Genomic DNA, 22440 nt, shown 5'->3' with positions numbered 1-22440 from the left:
AAAAAAAAAAAAAATCTTCGTCTTCTCCGCTCAAAATACTCGCTCAGATTGTAGCAACAGGACCGGTCTTTCGCTTTGCTGTTATCATTTTTCGATTCCTTTTTACTTTCACATATACAAGAAGCAAACCGGGTAGACGAGAAATTGCATTTTACTGGTCGCTGCATTCATCACAGTAGATGATCAACATTTAGCTGCTTGGCCTTTTATCATTCAACTTATTTTGCAGAAAATTGCAACTTTTCAAGGCTTGCGGACAAACTTAAATGGAAAATGATTAGATTTGCACAATTCATATGGTATTAATTAAATATTATTACTAATTTTAAAGCAAAATTCAATATTATCAAGAGAATTTTGGAATACAATTATTGATGTTATAAATAGAATGAGTATATCATATTAGTCTCAAATAAATATTTATTTTTTTGATATGAATTTAGTTGACTTATTGTACTACAGAATAAAAGTAACATTAATGATTAGTGAACAGACCTAAAATCCCATATCAGCTGTACCAGTAAACACATTGAACTATCAGCATGTTCGGCAGGAATCAGTTTGTGCGGCACTTTTAGGAAGCGTGGACGTATAAATTTTCGCTTGAGCAAACATCATTCACATCCTTGATTCTTGAAAATTTTGATTTTATGTTTTGAACTCAACAGCAGGTAAGCTAAATTAGTACATAGATTACGCGCAATGAACTTGGCTATGTTAATGTTTTTTTTTATATATATAATTGTTGTATTTATTGTTTGTTTTGTGACTGTTTGGAAATTTTTACCCTGAAAATATGCCTTAAATAAATTATTAATCTTAAATGGGTGTTTATTAGAGTGGGTAACCGAATTTCAGATCGATGTTTTTACGGATCAACTTGAGACCTCAAACCATTGTTGAAAATCAATCGATAATTATTATAATTAATTATCGATAATTATTATAATGCTATTAAAACCAAAACATAAATTGTGATAAAGTATAGTTTAGACTGTACCGTAAAACAGGGTATCATTGATAATGCGGGACCCACCACATACTAAACGAAATAAGATAATATCTGTACATCAGGTAAGCAAAACGAATGCAAAAGTAAAGAATATTAGTATGACACTTCAGAGCTATTTTCATTTGAATCCAAATAGGAAGGTCAAATTCTTACAAGTCATTTACTTTTTGAGTTACCGTAATTTCGGGTAAAATTGATCACTTTTCACTGTTTTTCTTGTCTGATTTCTATAATGTTGACAATGCCAAACAACTGAATGCAGGAAAACAACTATGAAGGTAAGCCTCTTTGACTCAAGTATCGAAATTTCCTAACAAATGTAATTTTAGTACTAAAAAATTTGTCTAAAATAAAAAATCGGGCGATCTCATTTCGGGGTGAAATTGATCACTTATCAATGCCTTTATTGTTAGTTTTCAAAACAACTTTACATAATAAATTTGAGCTCCCTGAATCCGAATATGCTTGCCAAATTCTTAACAATGCAATATTTATAGAAATAATGAATGTTTAAATTCCAAGAATAACGCAGAAAACGCCTAAATGTATGCAATTTTTTAAGAAATTTCCTGATATGTACCAGAAACTCAATAATTTCAACCAAATCAACGAATTGGTACGAGTTTTGGTAATGAAATCTAGTTTGGGGATATATCTTAAGTATCCTCACAAACTTTCAGGTTTATACCATGTCCAAATCCTTGTCTAGAACTAGAAGTTTATTGATGTATGTCAACACTGCACCGTACAAGAAGAAATAAAATCGAGTGACACAGTGATCAATTTCACCCTACTGATCAATTTCACCCGAATTTACGGTAGTTCAACATTAAAAACACCTTTGGGTCTACTCTACGTGTGCCGTGAGGTGAGAATTATCGGTCTCGTATAGCGAGTTGACTATACTCGTCTCGAGTGAAGTGACTCTCCATTTTATCTGCTCGGCGAATCACTTCACTCGAGTCGAGAATTGTCACCTCGCTATGCGAGACCGACATTTGTCACCTCACGCCACTCGTAGAATAAGCCCACTTTAATTGTGGACTACGCCTAAAGGTAGGTTATTTCCTAAGAAAATTCTGCATTCTTTATAGTAATTTGTGAATTATGCTTAACTGAAAATATTTATGAAAGTTTTGACAACGGAATCGTTTTCGGTGATGTCATTTTAGTAATATCCGAATGATCGTTTCAGAACTCATGTGAGACATGATTCATTGATCGTGTCATCCATAGTTATGAAAATAATTGTTTCCAAAAGTTGAAAAATTTACGCATCGACACAACTTATTTTTTGCAAAAAAGAACCTTAATGTTTTTTAGCTTTTAAAAGATGGAAGGTAACGGTAGGTAACGTCAATATCCTGGAAATGTGATTCCCAAAATTGTTTTTTTTTTTCTGAATAATCTAAATAATGCTGTTTCAACATAAAGCATCCACTGCATTCTAATTTCTCATGGTGTCCGGTGATGATGATGATTTCCCTTATGAGAAAAAAATTAATCAAAACTCGTCGGACATTATGAAAAAAATAATTGAAAAAATAGACCAAATTACTAAATGAATTTCTCAGACAATACATAGCGGGTATTTTTGTCGAAAAATAAGGCTTAATTTTCAAGGAATTTCGGCATGACCAAGTTTTCTTCAGATAAATGGTAGAAATTTAATCTGGTGTGAAAATAAATAACTAAATCGACCATAGTGTTTTCGCATGAATTAATTTATTGCCTAAACTTGTTTCTTCTTAAATTATTCGATTAATTTGTAACAGATTTGTAGCTAAACTTTTCAAAAAACTTCGATATTCTTTATAGAATTTTAGTATAATCATATTCTTCAAGGAATATTGAAGGGTGGTTTCAAACATTTTCCAAACTCTTGGAAATCACTCAAATAAAATTGTAGAAGTTGTTCATACTTTCATATGTTCCCGGAATTACCTTAAAAATGTTACTTAATTTTTTACTCAAAAGTTCAGTTTTCCCTCGAAATTCTTCCAAAAAATCATTAAATTTACCATTTACTGGCAGAATTCATTGGTTTGAATTTTTGTGCGACACGAAGGCGGAATTCATAGAGGCTTTTTGGTAAAATTCCATTAAAACCAGAAGCCATGGGATGATAGATTTAAAGGATAATTTCTAAAGAAGACTGATGGAAGTTCAAGAGAAATTAGTTTTTATTTGTAAATTTATTAGAGAGGATTTAAGTATCCTGTAATGGGTGGTAGGTCATTTGGCATAAAGTCGTTTGGCATAATAGTCGTTTGGCATAACAGTCGTTTGGCATAATGGTCGTTTGGCATAACAGTCATTTGGCTTAATGAGTCTGAAACAAAGGTTTCTCAATTTTTCGGGTGTCTATTGAATCTTTCTGATGACATCAGGCTTGTTTTGGAGTCAATTGCCACTTTATTCAACAATCATTAGCTTTTGAATAAATTTAAGCATATTAGGAAAGTTATTGTCAATAGTATGTTATTACTTGTTTTTAATTATGAATCGTGGTTTACGGCTAACCAGCCGAGTATAAGTTTAACAATAACCGAAAAGATAAACATGGCATATACTTTGCAATTGGATTAAATGGACATCTATTGTGGCATTACCCGTATCCTTAGTGTATAGTGCATGTCGCATTACTCCATTTCCATTGATAGGTAATGAAGCATCGATTTCTGTACAGTTTTGTTTTGATTCCTACGAAATTGATAAAAATCGACTATGATGAAAAGGTCCCGCTATTTACACCCTTCATAGAAATTTACATATCAGCGAAGGCGCGCCCCTTAGCAAACATAATCGTTTAAATTTCTAAGGAACCAAATCGGTACTACTGATATTTGACCATGCAACGGAACTCTAGTCACATCCTTGTTTTGCTTTTAGTTTAGTCTCAGAAAAATACTAGAAAAAAAGGGGCTTTATGCTAGCAGCAAAACCGAATCAAGCTAGAAAATTTGTTTAGTAATCAGAATTCACGTGAGTCCTTAAATTACCAGTACTTACAGTCCTTGTTGAGTTAATACTCATGATTGTTATCCTGGCTTCAAGTGTAGTCTTGGGACTGACCAACTCCGAGTCTTTAATCATTTGCTAGGTAAAATAGATTAATTTTCAGAAACTGTTGCCAGTAACAAGTACTTTATACCGCGAATCCTTGAATTACCAGAACATATTACCCTAGCACGACAAACAAGATGAGACTAGAGTTCAAATTGGTAGATCTTACCCCGTAACGCACCACGAAAAGGTGATCTACCCGCGTTACGGGTTAATTTGTTCATTTAATCCAATTGCAAAGTATATGTAATGTTTAGCTTTTCGGTAGTATTTTATTATTTATCCAGAAATTACACTTCTTTCAAATATTAATTCTTCTTTTGATTTCCGCTAATGGAACAAATTTTTGCACTGAAGATTTTTATATATTTGGCACAATTGTTCTACTTTTTGTTTCTAAATATGATATTATTTGTTATGGCTATATCGGTCATGCGACTCAAAGGAAAAGGGAGTCTATAGAAGATTTTTTTTTTACAAATGATGAAATGAATAGGTGAATAGGCGTCGCAAGGGAGCGACAAGATTGAAATTAATTAGGTGGTGAAAATTGAGCAAGCCATAGGGGAACCAGTAAAGCATCGAAGCGTCCTGTATTTTACCTAGCTTCTCTACTGGAGAAGGGTTGGCTCAAAGCTTTGAGCTTTGCTACCAATACAGGCAAAATACAGGAGGCTTCAATGTGCTCATATACTGTCGGCTATCACCGAACGGTTCTATCGATCGATGACTGATATTGGGAAATCGCATCGCAGTCAGAGATTGTTTGTCTCTATCATGTGGGGATTTTTTTTTATTATCGTACAAATTGGGCCGAAGGGTCTCAGATTTTCATGAAACTTTTTCCACAGGCAGGGCTCATGGATATATGAATAAAAAAAAATTGAGAAAAATTCAGGGTCGCCTATTTTTCCGGAAAACTCCGGAAATTTTTTGTTTTCCCTTGACATTACTTACTTTGGAAAATCATAACTCATGAACGAAGCATCGTAGAAACAAAGTTTTTATATGAAAATTTAAGCAAATTTTCTCAAAAATCCAAAAAAAAATATGAACTGGAAAAAGTTTTTCACAAAATTTTCCACCGTTGGGAAAATTCGTAAAGAAAAGCCGGATAAACTATGCCCGAACTCGTGGAAAATTTTCAAAAAAATATTTTCGAGAAGGTAATTTTATAAGCTTTAATCGCTGAAATTTTTGGAATGCACTTTTTTTCGTTTTTGAGTTATGGCCAATTTTGTGAAAAATGTCCAGATGTGCCATATAAGACTTTTCTTTGAAAAATCATAACTCAAGAACGAAACATTGTAGAAAGAAAGTTTTTATATGAAAATTTAAGCAAATTTTCTCAGAAATCCAAAAAAAATATGAACTGGAAAAAGTTTTCCACAAAATTTTCCACCGTTGGGAACGGCTCTGACCGGCTCAAAACATAACCGACAACTCGACTTTCTACCGATTCCGAATGCACGTGGTCGACTGGTATCATCACAGGCCAAGTTCGTCCCGCCCACAATTCACCTTCTCGCTTCAGGACAAAAATTGAGGACTGAGAATCCCAAGCAGTCCGACTTGGAGTAACAAAGAACTATACTACAACAAACAACGAAACGTGAAAAATATCCTAAGACCAGTGCATTCAACTAAAGGGACTTCAACTCAGTAATAATCAACAACAAGGTCTAACGAAACGCAAAACTACTATTAACATTTATTCATTTCTACTTTACTAACATTCACTTCTACTCGGGTACCCACTTTCACATAACGTTCTCTTTCCTCTTCCTCTCCCTTCTACTTTCTCCTAACCAGCCCGGTGCTAGCCAACCATGTTTTCGAGGTCAGCATCAAACTCAAGAACAACAACGTACATTGGCGTAATCATATTAGAGAAAGTTTTCTCCGATATTTAAATGTATTCCACGCTAACCATATCAACTCTAATTAACTTGCTGTATATTAAACGAATAGCTTGCAACCGTTTGTTTGTGCTAATATAACTGTTGTTGCGAGAAAGGAAATTTTTCGACAAAAAAGATTTCGCCTTCCTTGATTGTTAGTCCTTAAACGACTTTTTATTTACAAACATTGAGTTGTCAGTGGGAGCCACTTCCCTGTGGGAACCAGAGATGTTTGCTCGTTATTTTCCAATGGGGTAGTATGGGCGGTGTCAGGAGGCTGCTCCTAACTCTGCGGATTTCTAGCTATCTAACCTTTAAACTTTAAGCAAACGCTCCGGAGCTTTCAAACGCTTCCCAAAGCTTCCAAACGCTTCACCAACTTGAGTACAGGGACAAAAATAGCCTTTCTACTTACAGTCTGGCTTCTGCTTTACAGGCTGCTTCCTTCTTCGCGTCGCCTCTACGACGCTTGCCCACGGATGAACAGAAGCGCACGGAATGAATAGCGCTGACGCTCTGTGCCGATATCGTCGTCGACACGATGAATTTTCCTTATTGGGATGGAAAATCGCTCTTCCGGAGTGCGATGGTGACGGCGCAACTCCCTTCTAACTCCGGCCGGCAGTTATTCGAAGCTGGCACGTAGGGTCAGAAGTGTGGCGAAATTGGGCGCGGTGTGCCGAGCGGGAGGTGGGATGGTGCGGGAAACCAAACTGCTAAACAAAAAGCCGTCGAACGGCTATTCGACGGGGGTAAGCTTTTGGTTCGGAAAGCGTTTATATAAATTTACCTTTTTTTATCTCCACTATCACGCACAGCACCGCACAAGCTAGCTAATTTATTACTCTAGCACTACCTATCGGGAGGGAAACACCTATCAATTATCACACTGAACATTAAGATACTTTCCACGTTTTAACTACCTTTACAAACACACCGCGAAACTACTTGAACAAAACTTCACACTCCTGCCTCTTCCACGGGTCAGATCAAAGTGGACGAGACAGAACTTGAGATGCCTCAGAAAGGTCGCAGTTTATGTTTTCGGCATTCGTACCGGAAATCGTGGAACGATCTTATCAAAAGTCGGTTCCCGATTATCCCTTGAGCCGATCAGTGAATATTGTCTTTTTCCCTCTCAAACATTTCGCATTTAGCTAGCTCGGGTCCATTCTTTCCCTCAACGTCTTATTCTTTAAATCTAACGACAAGTGGTCCCGACGGGAGAGCATACTCAATCCCAACGGCCCATGGCGCATGCTTCGTGAGATGAGTTATGTTCGCGCCAAGTGAGTGAACGATAACTTGTACGAGTGAAGCTCGATGAAGAGTTTATTTGCGAGTGATTCGGGTTCACTCTTGCATGCAAGTTCAGTGCAAGTGAACTATACTGCTGTTCGTTTGAAGCGTAAATGAATTTATATTGCTGTTCGTTTGCCTTTTATTATACTTCTACCGTAACAAAATATCCTTAAATAATTACTCAAGCAAATACCGCTACATTACCACAATATATCTCCGGTAATTTTCCTAAAAAATACCGGCAATATTTTCGCGGTAAACTTCCACAGTACCACAAAATAATCGATAATAGACCCTCAATTTTTTTTTGGATTTCTAAAGGTAGAAAAATTGGGTTCTACATCAACACGTTCACTACAGTATCATGAAATTTCGCACAATATTATCTAAGATTTTAGTTACAAACACTTTCAGTAAAAATTCCATCCGTTTTAACATTAATCATTTTCTATTATAAAAGATGAAGAAAAACAAATAAATCATACAAGGACATTGTCGATAATCCTCAGAAATTCTACGGCATTAGTCTTGAATTTTACGACAGGAATTCAGTATTTTTTTCGGCATTACATTCAAGCTGCAATTATTAAAAAAAAATACCAAGAAGGTTCTTCAAACCTTATTTTGTGTGTGTTTCTATAGAAATCTGATATGGAGTGATTCGTAGAGGAATTTGGAGTAGTTTTTGAACCAAAAATGGAGAGTGGATAAATTTTTAAATGTTATTTATGAAGGATCCTGAGATTATCATTCGGAAAATAAGTAAATCTTGCAGCAAAAACTCGCGTATTGTGGGAGTATGATCAGCTGAAAGCTGCAAGTAATATACTATTGTTAACCAAGTTCTTATCCTTATTCCTTATCAATCTACTTACATTTTAGTCTCCGCTAGTACGGCCCAATCAATTCACTAACAGTAACAAAAATAACTTTCGTAATGCTACAAATCTATAATAAATTACTAATTAAATTTTCTGTAATTAATTAGTTTTATTAATTTTTACCTTGCAACTATTGGTTGATGAATAGTGAGGGCAGTAAAACACGTCTATACTGATTAGAGTGTATTTCGGGAATGAACTAATTGTCTAACTGGGGACGGACCTGGTGTAGTGGTTAGAACACACGCCTCTCACGCCGAGGACCTGGGATCGAATCCCATCCCCGAGATAGTCACTGACAAAAAAGTTGTAGTGACGACTTCCTTCGGAAGGGAAGTAAAGCCGTTGGTCCCGAGATGAACTAGCCTAGGGCTAAAAATCTCGTTAATAAAGATAGAAAAAAAAATTGTCTAACAAATTTCACAACGTCAACTAACAGTATAAGGATCTTGGCTACTATGATCACTGTGTTGCTTTCATCATCAACACTCCTCCTCAACACATGATCTCGATTCCAGACATCGTCCTCAGTTTTCCCAAACGAACTGCTCCTAGAGGCTTCGTGAGTAAATCTGCGACCATATCTTCGGAACAGCAATAGACAAAATCAACTTCTCGCTTCGTCTTCATATCTCGTGCAAAATGAAATCTTGTATCAATATGTTTAGTCCGGTTGCTGAATTTCTCACTGTCCAGCATCTTAAGGGCGCTTTGGTTATCTTCGTAAATGGTGGGTACGGTGGGTTGTTCATCAAGATCACAGAGTAATCGCTTCAACCACATCATTTCTTGAACTGATTCAGATAGTGCTACAAACTCTGCTTCAGCCGTTGACAGCGATACGCACGTTTGCTTACGACATGCCCAGCTAATCGTCCCTCCGTTGTACTTTATCAGGAATCCGCTGTTGGATTTTCTATCATCTCGACACTCATCCCAATCAGCATCGCAGAATCCCAGAAGTCCTTCGCTCGCTTCCGTGTTACTTAGTCGCAGGCATAAGTCCTTGGTCGTCATGAGGTATCGGGCTACTCGTTTCAGCTCAACCCAATCACCTTTCGTTGGACAACTTGTCTTTCTGCTTAAAATGGATACTGCAGCAGAAATATCTGGTCTGGTATTCACGGATACGTACAGCAATTGACCCATCAGCTTTTGATAGTCCTTTTTATCAGGAAGACGCTCACTCGCTTCGTGCTTGTGGTATCCTGGATCCAAAGGTATTCTTGATGGTTTAGTTTCTGCCAGACCAGTTGACTTCGCGACTTGCTCAATATATCGTTCTTGACTCAGAAAGAAATCTCCCTTTTCATTTCGTTTAACTTCCATTCCTAGATACCAGTGGACTTCTCCTAACGAGGTTAGCGTAAAGGGCCAATAACCTATTGGTTGATGAATAGTGAGGGCAGTAAAACACGTCTATACTGATTAGAGTGTATTTCGGGAATGAACTAATTGTCTAACAAATTTCACAACGTCAACTAACAGTGTAAGGATCTTGGCTACTATGATCACTGTGTTGCTTTCATCATCAACAGCAACTTCACACTTTCTATCTTTTAAGATCAAATTTAATCTTCGATTCACAACAATCTGCTTATCAATACACTACTCATCTTATCCTACCTATGACAGTCTGATTGACTGCCTGTTGGGTTGGGTCACGACAGTGGGCTGATGCGGCGAACATCCTCCCCCCGTGTCGCCTCGACTTTCGGTGTGGCGTCACTAGATCCTTCTACGTCCAGCACTGCCAACTTCGTAACTGGTCGCTTCAAAATCGTCTTGATCACTCGTCCACGCAACCAACGATTCCTCACATTCTCATCGACCACGAACACAAGGTCCCCTACCTGAATTGGTTTTACATCCCGGAACCACTTCGTCCGACGTATTATCGTTGACAAATATTCCACCATCCATCGACGCCAAAAGTTGTCATGAGTGTGCTTGACCATGCTTTAGCTGTTCCGCAACGCTGCTCCTGCGTCCGTCGGAAACTTTTCGGGTTCTCTTACTCCGGTTGAATTCAAAAGCAGAAAGTGATTCGGGGTCAATGATTCGTGTTCTGCCGTTTCTAATGGAATGAACGTTAATGGTCTAGAGTTCACCATGCTTTCTGCCTCTGCCAGCACCGTAACAAACGATTCTTCGTCCAACTTCCTCACTTCCGGTATAGTGTATGGATCTTAGAGCTGTTTTCACGGCACGAACCATTCTTTCCCAACAGCCACCCGGTTCGGTTGCACAGCAACAGCCAATTCGGTTGTTCTCATCCTGAAGTTCCCGACTAGCCCCAACAAAATTTGTTCCGTTGCCGGAGTAGATCTCCTGTGGGGAGCCCCGTCTAGCTACAAATCTTCTGATCGTTTGTTTACACGCATCGGTGGTCAGACTAGCAACCACCTCTAGATGTATAGCTCTGATTGTGAGGCAAGTGAAAATGCAAACCCAGCGCTTCGTTACACTACGTCCTATCTTTACCGAATATGATCCAAAATGGTCTATGCCCACAAACGTGAAGCGGCGTACGTCTGGCTGTAGTCGTGCCGTTGGAAGCAACCCCATTTTTGGTGGAATCGGTATTGTCTTGTAGACGCGGCACCACATGCAGCGCTTTCTAGTTTGTCGAACTTCAACTCGTAGCCGTGGCACGTAGAATTTCAGACGCACCTCGTTGACGACGGTCTCATCATTAGCATGACCGTACTTACGATGATAGAAATCCAGCATTAGCAACGTAATCCGGTAGTTTCTAGGTAGTATAATGAGAAACTTGGCATCATAGGTGAGCACCTGTGCTTCTGCTGCTCTGCTACCTACCCGCAAAACTTCGCACTCATCGACGAATGGCGACTGCTTCACGATACTGCTGGAAACTCCTAGGTATTTGTTTCTGTTGATCACTGTTTCGTGCCGAATTTTGCTTTAGTATTGCTACCTCGTCTGGAAAAGCCTCAGATTGTGCAATCAACCACAAAGTCCGTTCCGTTATTCTTTCCAGCACGCAGTGTCTCCACAAAATGATGGTCGTATGCCAATGCACGCAGCATTCTTTCGAACCATGAGATTCTGTCCACATCCACCAATGGTTGTCTAACCAGATGGCTGAACACAAAGGCTTCCCGTAACTCTTTGTCGCTTTCATCCGCACTTTCTTCTGGAATATCTATCCATTCTGCTTTGTTGTTGTAGAGAAATTATTTCTAGAACCTGAAAGAATACTTGTTGGAACTCCTGGAGTTTTTTTTTAGAAGTTCAAGAATAAACTGCAAAATTTTAGTAAATCTGATGAAAAATGTCTTCAAAATATCCTCCGGTAAATTTTCCAGAAGAATCTTTCGAAAACAATAATATAATTCTCTAAGAAATCAGTGAACAAATTACTCGGAAAATCTATGAGTATTTTCGCGGAAAAATATTTGAACGTATTCCACTAGAAACTTCAAGCATTTCTTAGTTAGGCAAATAAAAAAATATCTGTGAAAAAATACAGATAGATCTGCGGAGAACTTCTCTGAGAAATCATGAATCACATTTTCCCAATTGAATTCTTTTTAAACGCTTATGAAATTCTTATGAAATACCACAAGGAATCCTTAGAATAACACTTGGAAGAATAATTTATTTATTTATTTTATAGGAAGTCTGAATAATATTTGTTACGTTTTTACATGATTATAAATATAATATTTGTTGGATAACATGGAAAATTTCCAAGTGGAAGAAAGCTAATACCGACACTTGAAGTGACGAACTATTCAAAGTTTGTAGAACATAAACCCAACATTCCTACCGCTGTCAGGATAAAAGCACTCTATGCCGACACTCACAGTGACGTACCATTCACAGTTTGTTGAATAAAGTGAACCTTCAGTAAGTCGACGCGTATAGTGTCGAACAATTCAAAGTTATTTTTTTTAACACAAAAATAAAAAGTAAGAGGAAAAGGATGTTTTTATAATGTTATGTAAAACATAAATAATTAATGAATAAGACTTTATGCCGACACTCACAGTGACGAACCAGCGATGAACGTGGGAAGTCATTCATTTGAAATAAAAGCATGGAACGAGCTCACCAATGAATCCTCCATCCTTGACTGAGCAGCCACTCTCAGGTTGGGCTTCCCGAAGCACTGACTAGCGAAACGCGCGAAACGAACCGAGAAGAAAAAACCGCCACAAAAAAAAACAAACCGGCTTGCTTGGTCTTCCCGAAGCACTCTGTTAAGTGGAATACCTATAAATAAATAACTGAAGTTAGAACTATACCATTTAATTCCACTAGAGTTTGTATCGTTTGACAGATACGCGTATCGTAGTCGAGTCACGACACTGAAGACGGCCTTACAGTTGAGGTCGAAATACGCGTATCTGTTAAAGGACACATACTCTAGTGGAATTAAATGGTATAGTACTAAATTCGGTTTTTCATATATTTAAAAAATGACAGTTTAAGCATCCGGTAATCATTGTAGGTAGCCCATGATTACACGCAACTTCTAATATGGCATTGAAAGACTCGTTAGCAAAAGCACCTTCAATTTCCAAGAAAACACCCAAGCAAAATTGCTTATGAGCAAATAATTACTCGATATCGTGTATACAACTTTGTGTAAAAAATCACAGGAGAGCACGATAAATCCCATTCGCTCCTGGAGATAAGATCTTTTGTTCTGGAAACTCTTGACATTGTTGAGTATTAAGTATCAAGTATCAGTATCAGGCCTGCCACACAATCGAACAATTAAAAAATGATAACTTTTTTTTTTTTTTTCTAATCGTTTATTTGGAAGGCTCAATTGTTTTTTAAAAACTCTACGGAGCCGATTGTCTTGTCGAACAATTCATTATTCTAAAAAAAAATCATACAAATTTATCAATAACGGGTCTTGCGAGCAACCTTTGTTTTTGGCCCGGCACCTGTACTGGAACCTGTCCCAGAACGTGAAGCCGCAAACTCGGCCCGCCGTTGGGCTGCTTTTGAGTTCAACATCGCCTCGTGGATTGCTTTGGCCACCTCTCCCAATTTTTCCATGCTTTCTTTCCGCCGTCGCTCCTTTTCCGAATCAGCTTCTGTGTCACATGCGGATTGCGCAACCGATTCCTCCTCTAATGCTTCCGTGGGCTGGTCGATGTACTCTTCTTCTTCATCCTCTTCTTCAAGTACTTCGATTATGTCCTCCTCCAATGCTTCCGAGATTTCTAACGTTTCTGATGTTCTTGCTTCCCCAGACACGACGTCAGCATATGAACAGGATCCAGAGTTTCCAAGTTTCCTTTTATCCTTTTTGTTTCGATTTTGCCGCTGTGGGCAAGAGTCCTTGCGGTGTCCCAATCCTCGACATAGAAAGCAAGTGTCCTTCAGACCATCGTAGAAAATCCTCCCTTTCCTATTACCAACAACAATTGATGGTGGGATATTCGTTTTCACGTCCATGTACACTCCACGCACTCCTGTGTACATGTGATCGAGGCCCAGGTTCGGCGGAAACTTTTCTCGTACCACATGCTCAATCGTACCAAACTGTCCGAGCACCAGCGACAAATTATCGTCCGGCAGTTCAGGTGGCAGATCGAACACACGGACGTATTGCATATTTGCACCCGCGGTCGACATCCTCACTGCTACTGATTTTCCGTTCGCATAAACGAATTGCCGTGGATTCACATTTTTGCGCTGTGATTCCGTCATAGCCTCTTTGGACGTAAATTTGATGAACAGCGAACGGTCTTGTGCTGTTTTATACGTGGTTTCCATCGACATCAAGTCCGTGTCCAACTGCTTTAGGAAGGTTGCCACTTCCACCCATGATGGTTGTGGACTACCCGCCGGAAAGCGAAACTGTACGGTATTGATTACTGTTTCAGTCATGCTGTTTCTGCAGCACAAAAATCAACCACGAGAGATGTAGCAACAGTTAACGACCGTGAAACAAAGCGCGCTTAGAAACTCTTCTGACAATAACGAGAAACCGATCAAGGGGGAACACAATTACTTGCGTCCGTTCTCGACGACGGCAACGATTGAACTGGAAATGATAACTTTAGCAATATAAACTCTTAATTGATAAACATGGAAGTGTTTTAATAACTAATCTAGACCAGGTAGGATATGCTATGCATAAAATAAAGAAGTAGCGATAAAGATATAAATCGCAAAATCAGCTTTCACGACAAATGTGACAATCTATTACATAAATCCTGACTATAAGTAACATTCCGACTCATTTATCAACCACCTACATACATTCAGTACCTTCAACCAGGCACTTGATTCAAGTGATGCTTGGAAACACAAATAATCTCCAAACGGCCATTCAAGCCAGGGGGATCTATCTTATCTAACTATTTTGCGAAGCTGGCAACAAATAACACCATTGGACAATAATAACAACTTGCTCTGATAAGCCACAATCGCTGGAGGTAGGCTAGGCACATGAGCATTTGAATGCGCTGCGGTGATAACGGAGATAACAAGTTTCGCCTCTCACTTTTCAAATAAGGCGTGCAGCACGTCACTTCAGCAGAAAAAAAAATCCTCCTTCATCAGTACCTCAAAGAATCTGTGCTAGTACCAATCGCGTTTCTTTTGATTTCTTTCCTTGCAGTATGATTTCCACAGTGTTGCGTACCGGTACGATCCGCGGAGACCAGATCGTGAAAGGGCTCCGATTGAACACGTTGAGAATGGCATCGACTTACTTGGTGGAAAACAGCAAATATTCTTTTCTGAAGGACCTAGGTCTGGGCAAAGTAAATAGCGGTGTATTTAATGGCGAATGGACTGGAACCGGTGAGGTTGTAAAATCCATTGACCCAGCCAGTGGTGATGTAATCGCAGAGGTAAAGACCGGCACTGTAGCTGAGCTTGAAAAATGTCTAGAGGTTGGTACCACTGCGTATCATCAATGGAAAAATCTGCCGGCACCATACCGAGGTGAAATAGTTCGCCAAATCGGTGATGAACTACGGAAGTATCGAGAACCACTCGGTAAGCTCGTATCACTGGAGATGGGAAAAATTATGGCTGAAGGTGTTGGCGAGGTTCAAGAATTTGTAGATATCTGTGACTATGCCGTAGGACTTTCCAGAATGTTTGCAGGACAAATTCTGCCGTCGGAAAGAGCCAAGCACACTATTATTGAAAAATGGAATCCTCTAGGTTTAATTGGAGTGATTTCTGCATTCAATTTCCCATGTGCTGTATTCGGATGGAATGCAGCCATTGCCTTAGCAGTTGGCAACTCGGTTCTATGGAAAGGAGCGCCCAGCACTCCGCTAGTGTCCATCGCCACTACCAAAATTGTTACCGATGTATTGAAACGAAACAACTTGCCACCGGTTGTTACACTCTGCCAAGGAGGTACCGACGTTGGCAAGAAGATGGTAGCCGATGAGCGTGTGAAGCTTCTTTCATTCACCGGCAGCACAGCGGTCGGTCGAGAGGTAGGTGTAGAAGTTCAACGAAGATTTGGAAAATTCTTACTCGAGCTTGGCGGCAACAACGCTCTCATCATCAATGACGATGCTCCAACCGATATGGCCCTTGATGCAGCGTTCTTCGGTTGCATTGGAACGGCAGGCCAACGGTGCACTAGTACTCGACGTCTCATCATTCATGAAAAGCTATACGATGAGTTTGTAACCAAGCTAGTCAAACGCTACAACAATTTGCTTAAGCGAGTTGGCCATCCTTTAGAGGAGTCGACTCTGTATGGACCATTGCACAACCAACAAGCGGTGGACAACTACAAGAATACTCTAGCAGAAGCCGTTAAACTAGGAGGCAAAGTAGAATGTGGAGGAAAAGTCATCGACCGTCCCGGATTTTTCGTTGAGCCGACCATAGTTACCAATCTTGCGCATGATTCACCGGTGGTGCACAAAGAAACATTCGCCCCTATTGTGTACATCCTGAAGGCAAAGAATTTGAACGAAGCCATCGAATGGAACAATGAAGTAGACCACGGACTTTCGTCGTCGCTTTTCACTTCGAACATTGGCTCCGCATTCCAGGTAAGTGTTTTTTTAATAGATAATGTTCATTCATTGGATGTTTTCAAAATGATATTTTAACTATCCTTTGTGTCCCTGACACATTGTCGGTTTGGTTTAAAGGCAAGTCCAATGGAGTCAGTTCAAAGTAATTTTAGACATGTCAGTAGTTTATGTAAATTTCGTTAGTTTTAATTAGAGTCAGCAAATATCGACTCTATCATCTCATTCGAAATTATTGTGGCTAGATCCGGATTCCTTGAAATCAGTTCCATGGTTATCAATCGAAAATATAATATTATGCCCATTGAGCAGCGTTGCATCACGGATCTCAACATGTTCGAACCTGCAATGATTACCGTTTTCAAGTGATACCATCGGATATCGGTGCCTTATTGGACGCAAACGATTTCGCACCTTCTGCCAAGCCCTTCATTTGTCACCATCAGCCCTTCCTTTACTTCATCTGCAGCATACGGCACTGGAGTTCATGGGCAAGTGTCGTAATACAGGAAGAGTAAATCGATTATCGATCGAAGCGACTCAGTCGGCTTCTGCCCTCCAGGAGCCAGGAGCCATTATCACCCTTAGGCGTCTCCCACCAGCTCAAGTTGGCACTCTGGCATAGGCTATCGAAGCATTCGTGTTCCAGAGTCTGGATCACTGTACCACGTTCATCTTTTGTGCTTCTGTATGTACACGTACGTTCACCTAGAACAGATCGGATCGTTCAAAGATTTGGAAATGATTCGCATTACCAACAAGGTGTGTTCACTAAAGTGACACTTTATGCTCACTTTTGTAAGTATCGGTCAGCCAATCGGGAGCGTCTTAGAGACTCGCCGACTGAACTGCCTAAGGATCGGCACGCTCACCTTAATTTACTGCGGACAGAGAATCTTCGCACTAGAAATTTAGGAAAACCCACAAGCACTTCACTGCCAAACTCTAACTTTCTTTCCTTCACAGGTTTATTAGGCTACTATCTTCTATCTATTATTTTTCTTCCCTTTCCTCCCACTTTCTTATTGCCTAATCTGACCTTTTCACTTCGGAGCCCCATCTTCTGCCAGCTACACCACCTGTCCACTCCTTCCTTGCGACTTGGTAACTGCAGTCGGTGTTCTCCTATCGCTTTCGAATGCTTCGGGTACGTCTGGCCCCGCTCTCCTCGAATTGGCTTGGGGGACTTCGGCTGCAGCCTTCTGGGACCCTTCTACGTGTCCTAGGCTATCGATGTGGTGACGGATCGGTCTTCGACCAAGAACGATGCTGGAATGTACCAGGAGACGGCGTAGGGCAGTATTAGATATTCTGTGATTTCAATGCTAAAAACGGCGGAGTTCTGGTGTGCACTTTCCGCTAACTTCTTTCTCACACAACTCTTCGTCTGCTTTCAAGCTTCTCTCAACTTTACCATTTTGAATTTCAACTGTAATTTATCGACTAGCTCCTTCAGCTGTAACGACCAGTAATTTATTTTCAGCCCTTGAGGTTCTTGGCCTATGTCGTCATTACCCTTATCCATTCGGGTTTTCTACGATGGCCCCCATTTCGCCATCCCTCATGACCGAATGCTATGCTACCAGCAGGCTTGAGAACTGTGATCACAATTTGCCAAAGTTCATCGATTCTGCCAGTCAACCAAAACACAAAGCAGAAGCAGCATCAATACCATACCATGTTTTTGTCTCTCCACTATGACCGTTTTCGGGCAGCCATCTCGAGGTGAATGATTGGAAAAAATGTAAAATAATTCAATCGCTAATATTTCGCTTGTGTTTTCAACTAATTGATATCTATTAGCGTTAACAGCAAGAGCACAATCATTCCGTTGCGATACATATAAACAAGTTCAATTTCATGCTGCCTTTATCGAGTCATTTCGCATTCGGGTTTGAAAAAACGTTGCGAAGAAGAAGATTACAGTTTTGAAGAGCCGTGACATTTTTTGTTTTGAACGGTCATGGTTTGCTTCGGATTTTGATGGTCGTGTAGAAAAATGTGAATGTCGATGTGGTAAATGTTTGCTACAGTACATATCTCATCCCTGGCTACCAGACATCTGGTGGTGGGTTTTGGGAGCTCGGTGGGTGGTAGCCTGCATGGTTACGGTTACTTTCGCCCTAGTTTTATACCTAGTGCAACTGAGGAAAACCTAAACAATAGGGTAACGACTGTTTATTTCGTTCTTAAACGCTAACAGTTGGCGCCAGCGGCAAAAAGTACAGGCAACAACCTTTCGAACATTCAGTTTCTTTCACTGGCCGCCGAGCGACGACACTGTTGTTTGTATTCCACTCAATGATCGCGCAACACAAGCGCATGGAAGAATGGTAGTTGGAGAACTGTCAAAACGTATGGAAAATAATGAAAAACGCAAATTACTTGCAATTAGGAAACTGGATCAAAAAAGTAGTGATTAGAAATCAAGTGTAAAGTGAATACATAACTTTTTGTGTTTAGTTCATCTTCCGTGGTGCTTTCTTTGCTTCAGGATTTCGTTTTTACTACCACTGAAAAAAGCCATACATTGCCTTTTCAGTTTTGAATATCGCCCTATTACTACAAACATTACCTGTCATATATTTTACGAACAAACAAAATACAAAATCTCCTTAACACTAACATTTAACAAACCAAACACTTTGAGGAGAAAACTAGAACGGGTAGGTCGGAATGGCTGATCGTTATGTTTACAAACCTCTGAGACAGGTAGTCGGCGATTGACTTCTAATTGATTGGAGAAGCAATATTGTCAAGAATTATTCTAATACGGTCGCTCCTGCTCCTTGTGTGCTTCACTTCTTTCTATCTTACAATTTCGTCCACACAGATGGTGGCCGGGTTGTTTCAGTTTCAGCATCATCCAGGCCAGGCAGTAATGACTCCTGATTGGTTGGAGAGGAATTATTCTATTGCGGTCGCACCTGCACGCACTCTACTTTTATCTCTATTTTTTATAATTGCTTCCAACCGTGCTTGATTAGAGTTTCGCATCATCCAGGTCAGGCAGTAATGTGTGTAAACAAAACGGCCAGCAAGTTGAAGATTGCTTCTTTAGTCAAGTGAGATCACCTTACTCTGACTACAGAGTACAATGCACATACCTTGATTACCAGTACACCGACAGCCTGTTGTCTCTGGTAGGAGGTTCCTCGACATAGCAGCTTGACACGCTTGTGGCATCACTGCAACTAGCTCTACGCCATCTAGGTCCAAAGTATTTCGTTCATGCTTCAGGACATCAATTAATACCTTACCGACGATGGACACTGCTCTCCAACTACGAGCTTTGGACGCGTTACTTCGCACTGCCCGCTGTCCATCAGATATAATATCTACATCGAATCGCTTGATGATCATTACGAGTATAACCGTTATCGACGTGCTAGTTCACGGATCTCATATGATTAGGACTACGCAGTTGCCGTTGTCCTTCCCTAAACACTTGAAGCAAACTTCATGGAGTTGCTTTATGCTCAGCGACCAGCATACCTTGAGTAAGCCCAGGCATCCTAATCGCCGCCAGCTGCTATTGCTTCAACTCTTGTAAGAGTGCTGCACAGTATTTCGATAGGCCGAAATCGTGAACTTAATTCAGTAGCACTCTTAAACGTGATTTTTCTGGAATGGTGTCTTCGGACGAAAATTTTCTAAAAAGGTGGCGCATATATTGGCGGTAAATGTTAGTTCGCAACTTTGCCGTAGGCGGCGCTGTAAAATTAAAATTTCTGAAATGACGATCTTCAAATATGGTGTCTTCAGCAAAGTTGTAGATAATTTAAATACAAACAACTTTGCCGAAGACACCTAGTCTGTATCTAGTCACATTTCCAAAATATGGAGGTATTTTATGAACGACCCCCAAAAAACAGTTATTCTTGAATATTATGAAAATGTGAGGTTTTCGGTAGCAACATTGTTCTGCAAAATTGTGTGAACAGTTAAAATTAATCATTTTCTCGAAGACGCTAAGGTTCTAAAATGTAAGGGAAAGAAATTATAGTAATTTAAGTGCAAATATCAGTCACTTTTCGGGGTCGTTTATTTTTTCGGGTGGCAGTGGTGGCAGATGAAACCCATTGGAATTGAAAATATATCAGAAGTAGTTTTCAATGTCGATAGTGCCATGATTATCCACGAGTATCACTTCCAGTTAACGGGATTTGTATCAGAGTCTATTTAGGCAAGTTTCAATCACGCGCCGGAGAAGGTATGTATGTTTTTATTACGTTCATTGTGTATATCCCTTTATTAAGCTTCTTATTTATTATTTTTGGTAATAAGGGTTTTTGAGACAAGAATCAATATTTAATACCGATGTATTGAGGATTTTTTTTACCTAACGCATTGGCTTAAAAATAGTCGTATTCTATTTTGTTGCAGAATAGAATATTTTCTGTTTAAAGGTATTGAAAGGTATTGAAATCAACCGAAGGCTCACTCTGAATCGCTTTTTTCTGAAGTATTTGTATAGATTCTAGCTAAGGTACGCAACAGCTTTGCATGTTTGGTTTGTTAAAACTATTTTTAACTTATCTTCTTCGTCAACCATTTTTACTAATTGAAATAGCACTTGAAAACAACTGCTGGCTATAAAATAAGCGCACAGTTGACAGCATACATAAAACATAAACACACTCTAAACTAAATTAGGACAAATATTAAGCAAGGGTTTTCACATAGCGGCCAAAAATTATTAATCACTTATCAGTTCTTGGCTAAAAGAGTAGTTCACATTTTAAGCAAGATGTGTAAACAGACAAAGTTTTTTTCGTCGCTGTTTAAATTCCACGCATTGAATGTGTTTGTTAAGTTGAGAGTGCAGAAGCATAAAAATCAAAAAAGCGAATGGTAGAGAGAAGGCGAGAGTGAAAATAAGTGTATGACTCTCATGAAGATGGTCAGAGCAAGCATTTTTCTCCAACTTGCCTAAATAGACTCTGATACAAATCCGGTTAACTGGAAGGGATACTCGTGGATAATCATGGCACTATCGACATTGAAAACTACTTATGATATATTTTTAATCCCAATGGGTTTCATCTGCCACCACTTGCCACCCGAAAAAATAAACGACTCCGAAAAGTGTCTGATATTTGCACTTAAATTACTATAATTCCTTTCCCTTACATTTTAGAACCTAAGTGTCTTCGAGAAAATGATTCATTTTAAGTGTTCACACAATTTTGTAGAACAATGTTGCTACCGAAAACCTCACATTTTCATAATATTCAAGAAAAATTGTTTTTGGGGGTCGTTCATAAAATACCTCCATATTTTGGAAACGTGACTAGATACAGACTAGGTGTCTTGGGCAAAGTTGTTTGTATTTAAATTATCTACAACTTTGCCGAAGACACCATATTTAAAGATCGTCATTTCAGAAATTTTAATTTTACAGCGCCGCCTACGGCAAATTTGCGAACTAACATTTACCGCCAATTAATGCGCCATATTTTTAGAAAATTTTCGTCCGAAGACACCATTCCAGGAAAATCACATTTAAGAGTGCTACTGAATTAAGTTCACGATTTCGGCCTATCGAAATACTGTGCGCTGTCCCGTTCGGACCATCATGGGCCGCTCTTCCCTTGGCACTCCTCAATATCATCTGACATATTCTTACGTTACCTGCGATGGAAAACGCTTAGTGGCGTTTAGGCTTCTGCTGCACCAAGTTGTGCATTGATTCTCTCGTAGTCTTGCTTTACGGATAAGACTGATTGTCGCAATTTCAGCACACTTTTTTTTTCATTTTTTTGCTGATATTGCATTTGTTATTAGAAAACTCGCTTAACATCGCTTGCCATCGAGTTACTCATCAGCCTGCATTTCTTGCACTCCTTGTTGCTCATTTGCGATATGTTACTTATTCTTTTATTCTTCTGTATGCCATTCAAACTTGTGGGAATTATCAAAAACCCGGGCTAATTCAACCTTTTAGAACTAGCTTGAACATCCCTTAAAACCGTCTATTCAACAGTTGCAGCTCGCTAAGAGAAAATATTTTTCTGTGTAATTTCAGTGGATTGGTGAGGGCGGATCGGACTGCGGCATTGTGAACATCAACACTTCTCCATCAGGCGCAGAAATTGGAGGTGCATTCGGAGGCGAAAAACATACCGGTGGAGGCCGCGAATCCGGATCCGACGCCTGGAAGCAATACGTTCGACGATCTACAATCACGGTCAACCACTCACCTGATCTACCCCTGGCCCAAGGACTTGTTTTTGAATAAATAAACGAAAAGATGCATTTGAACTATTGAAAAA

The 22440-nt window shown here is 39.5% G+C and overlaps 1 protein-coding gene across 2 annotated transcripts; it reads left to right on the top strand.

Moving 5' to 3' along the window:
- The first annotated feature begins 569 nt into the window (after window positions 1-569).
- LOC5575285 (putative aldehyde dehydrogenase family 7 member A1 homolog) lies at window positions 570-22440 on the top strand. 2 transcript variants are annotated; one of them, XM_001655614.2, is made up of 3 exons: window positions 570-671; window positions 14776-16183; window positions 22194-22440. In XM_001655614.2, the coding sequence occupies exons 2-3, from the start codon at window positions 14777-14779 to the stop codon at window positions 22404-22406; spliced, it is 1620 nt and encodes a 539-aa protein (XP_001655664.1). In that variant the 5' UTR covers window positions 570-671; window position 14776; the 3' UTR covers window positions 22407-22440. The 2 variants fall into 2 exon arrangements, with proteins under 2 accessions (XP_001655664.1, XP_021712728.1); XM_021857036.1 differs by lacking the exon at window positions 570-671 and having other exon boundaries at window positions 14660-16183.

Source organism: Aedes aegypti, unplaced genomic scaffold (genome assembly GCF_002204515.2).
Source record: "Aedes aegypti strain LVP_AGWG unplaced genomic scaffold, AaegL5.0 Primary Assembly AGWG_AaegL5_hic_scaff_635_PBJ_arrow, whole genome shotgun sequence".
In the NCBI taxonomy this organism is placed as follows: domain Eukaryota; kingdom Metazoa; phylum Arthropoda; class Insecta; order Diptera; family Culicidae; genus Aedes; species Aedes aegypti.
Note: the sequence above shows the minus strand (reverse complement) of the source record. Positions and strands in the feature narration are given on the sequence as shown.

Bases quoted from the DNA above. Each gene is read 5' to 3' on its own strand.
- LOC5575285 (XM_001655614.2), top strand. From the start codon at position 14,777: ATGATTTCCACAGTGTTGCGTACCGGTACGATCCGCGGAGACCAGATC. The intron at 16,184-22,193 runs GTAAGTGTTTTT...GTGTAATTTCAG, and splicing joins ACATTGGCTCCGCATTCCAG to TGGATTGGTGAGGGCGGATC.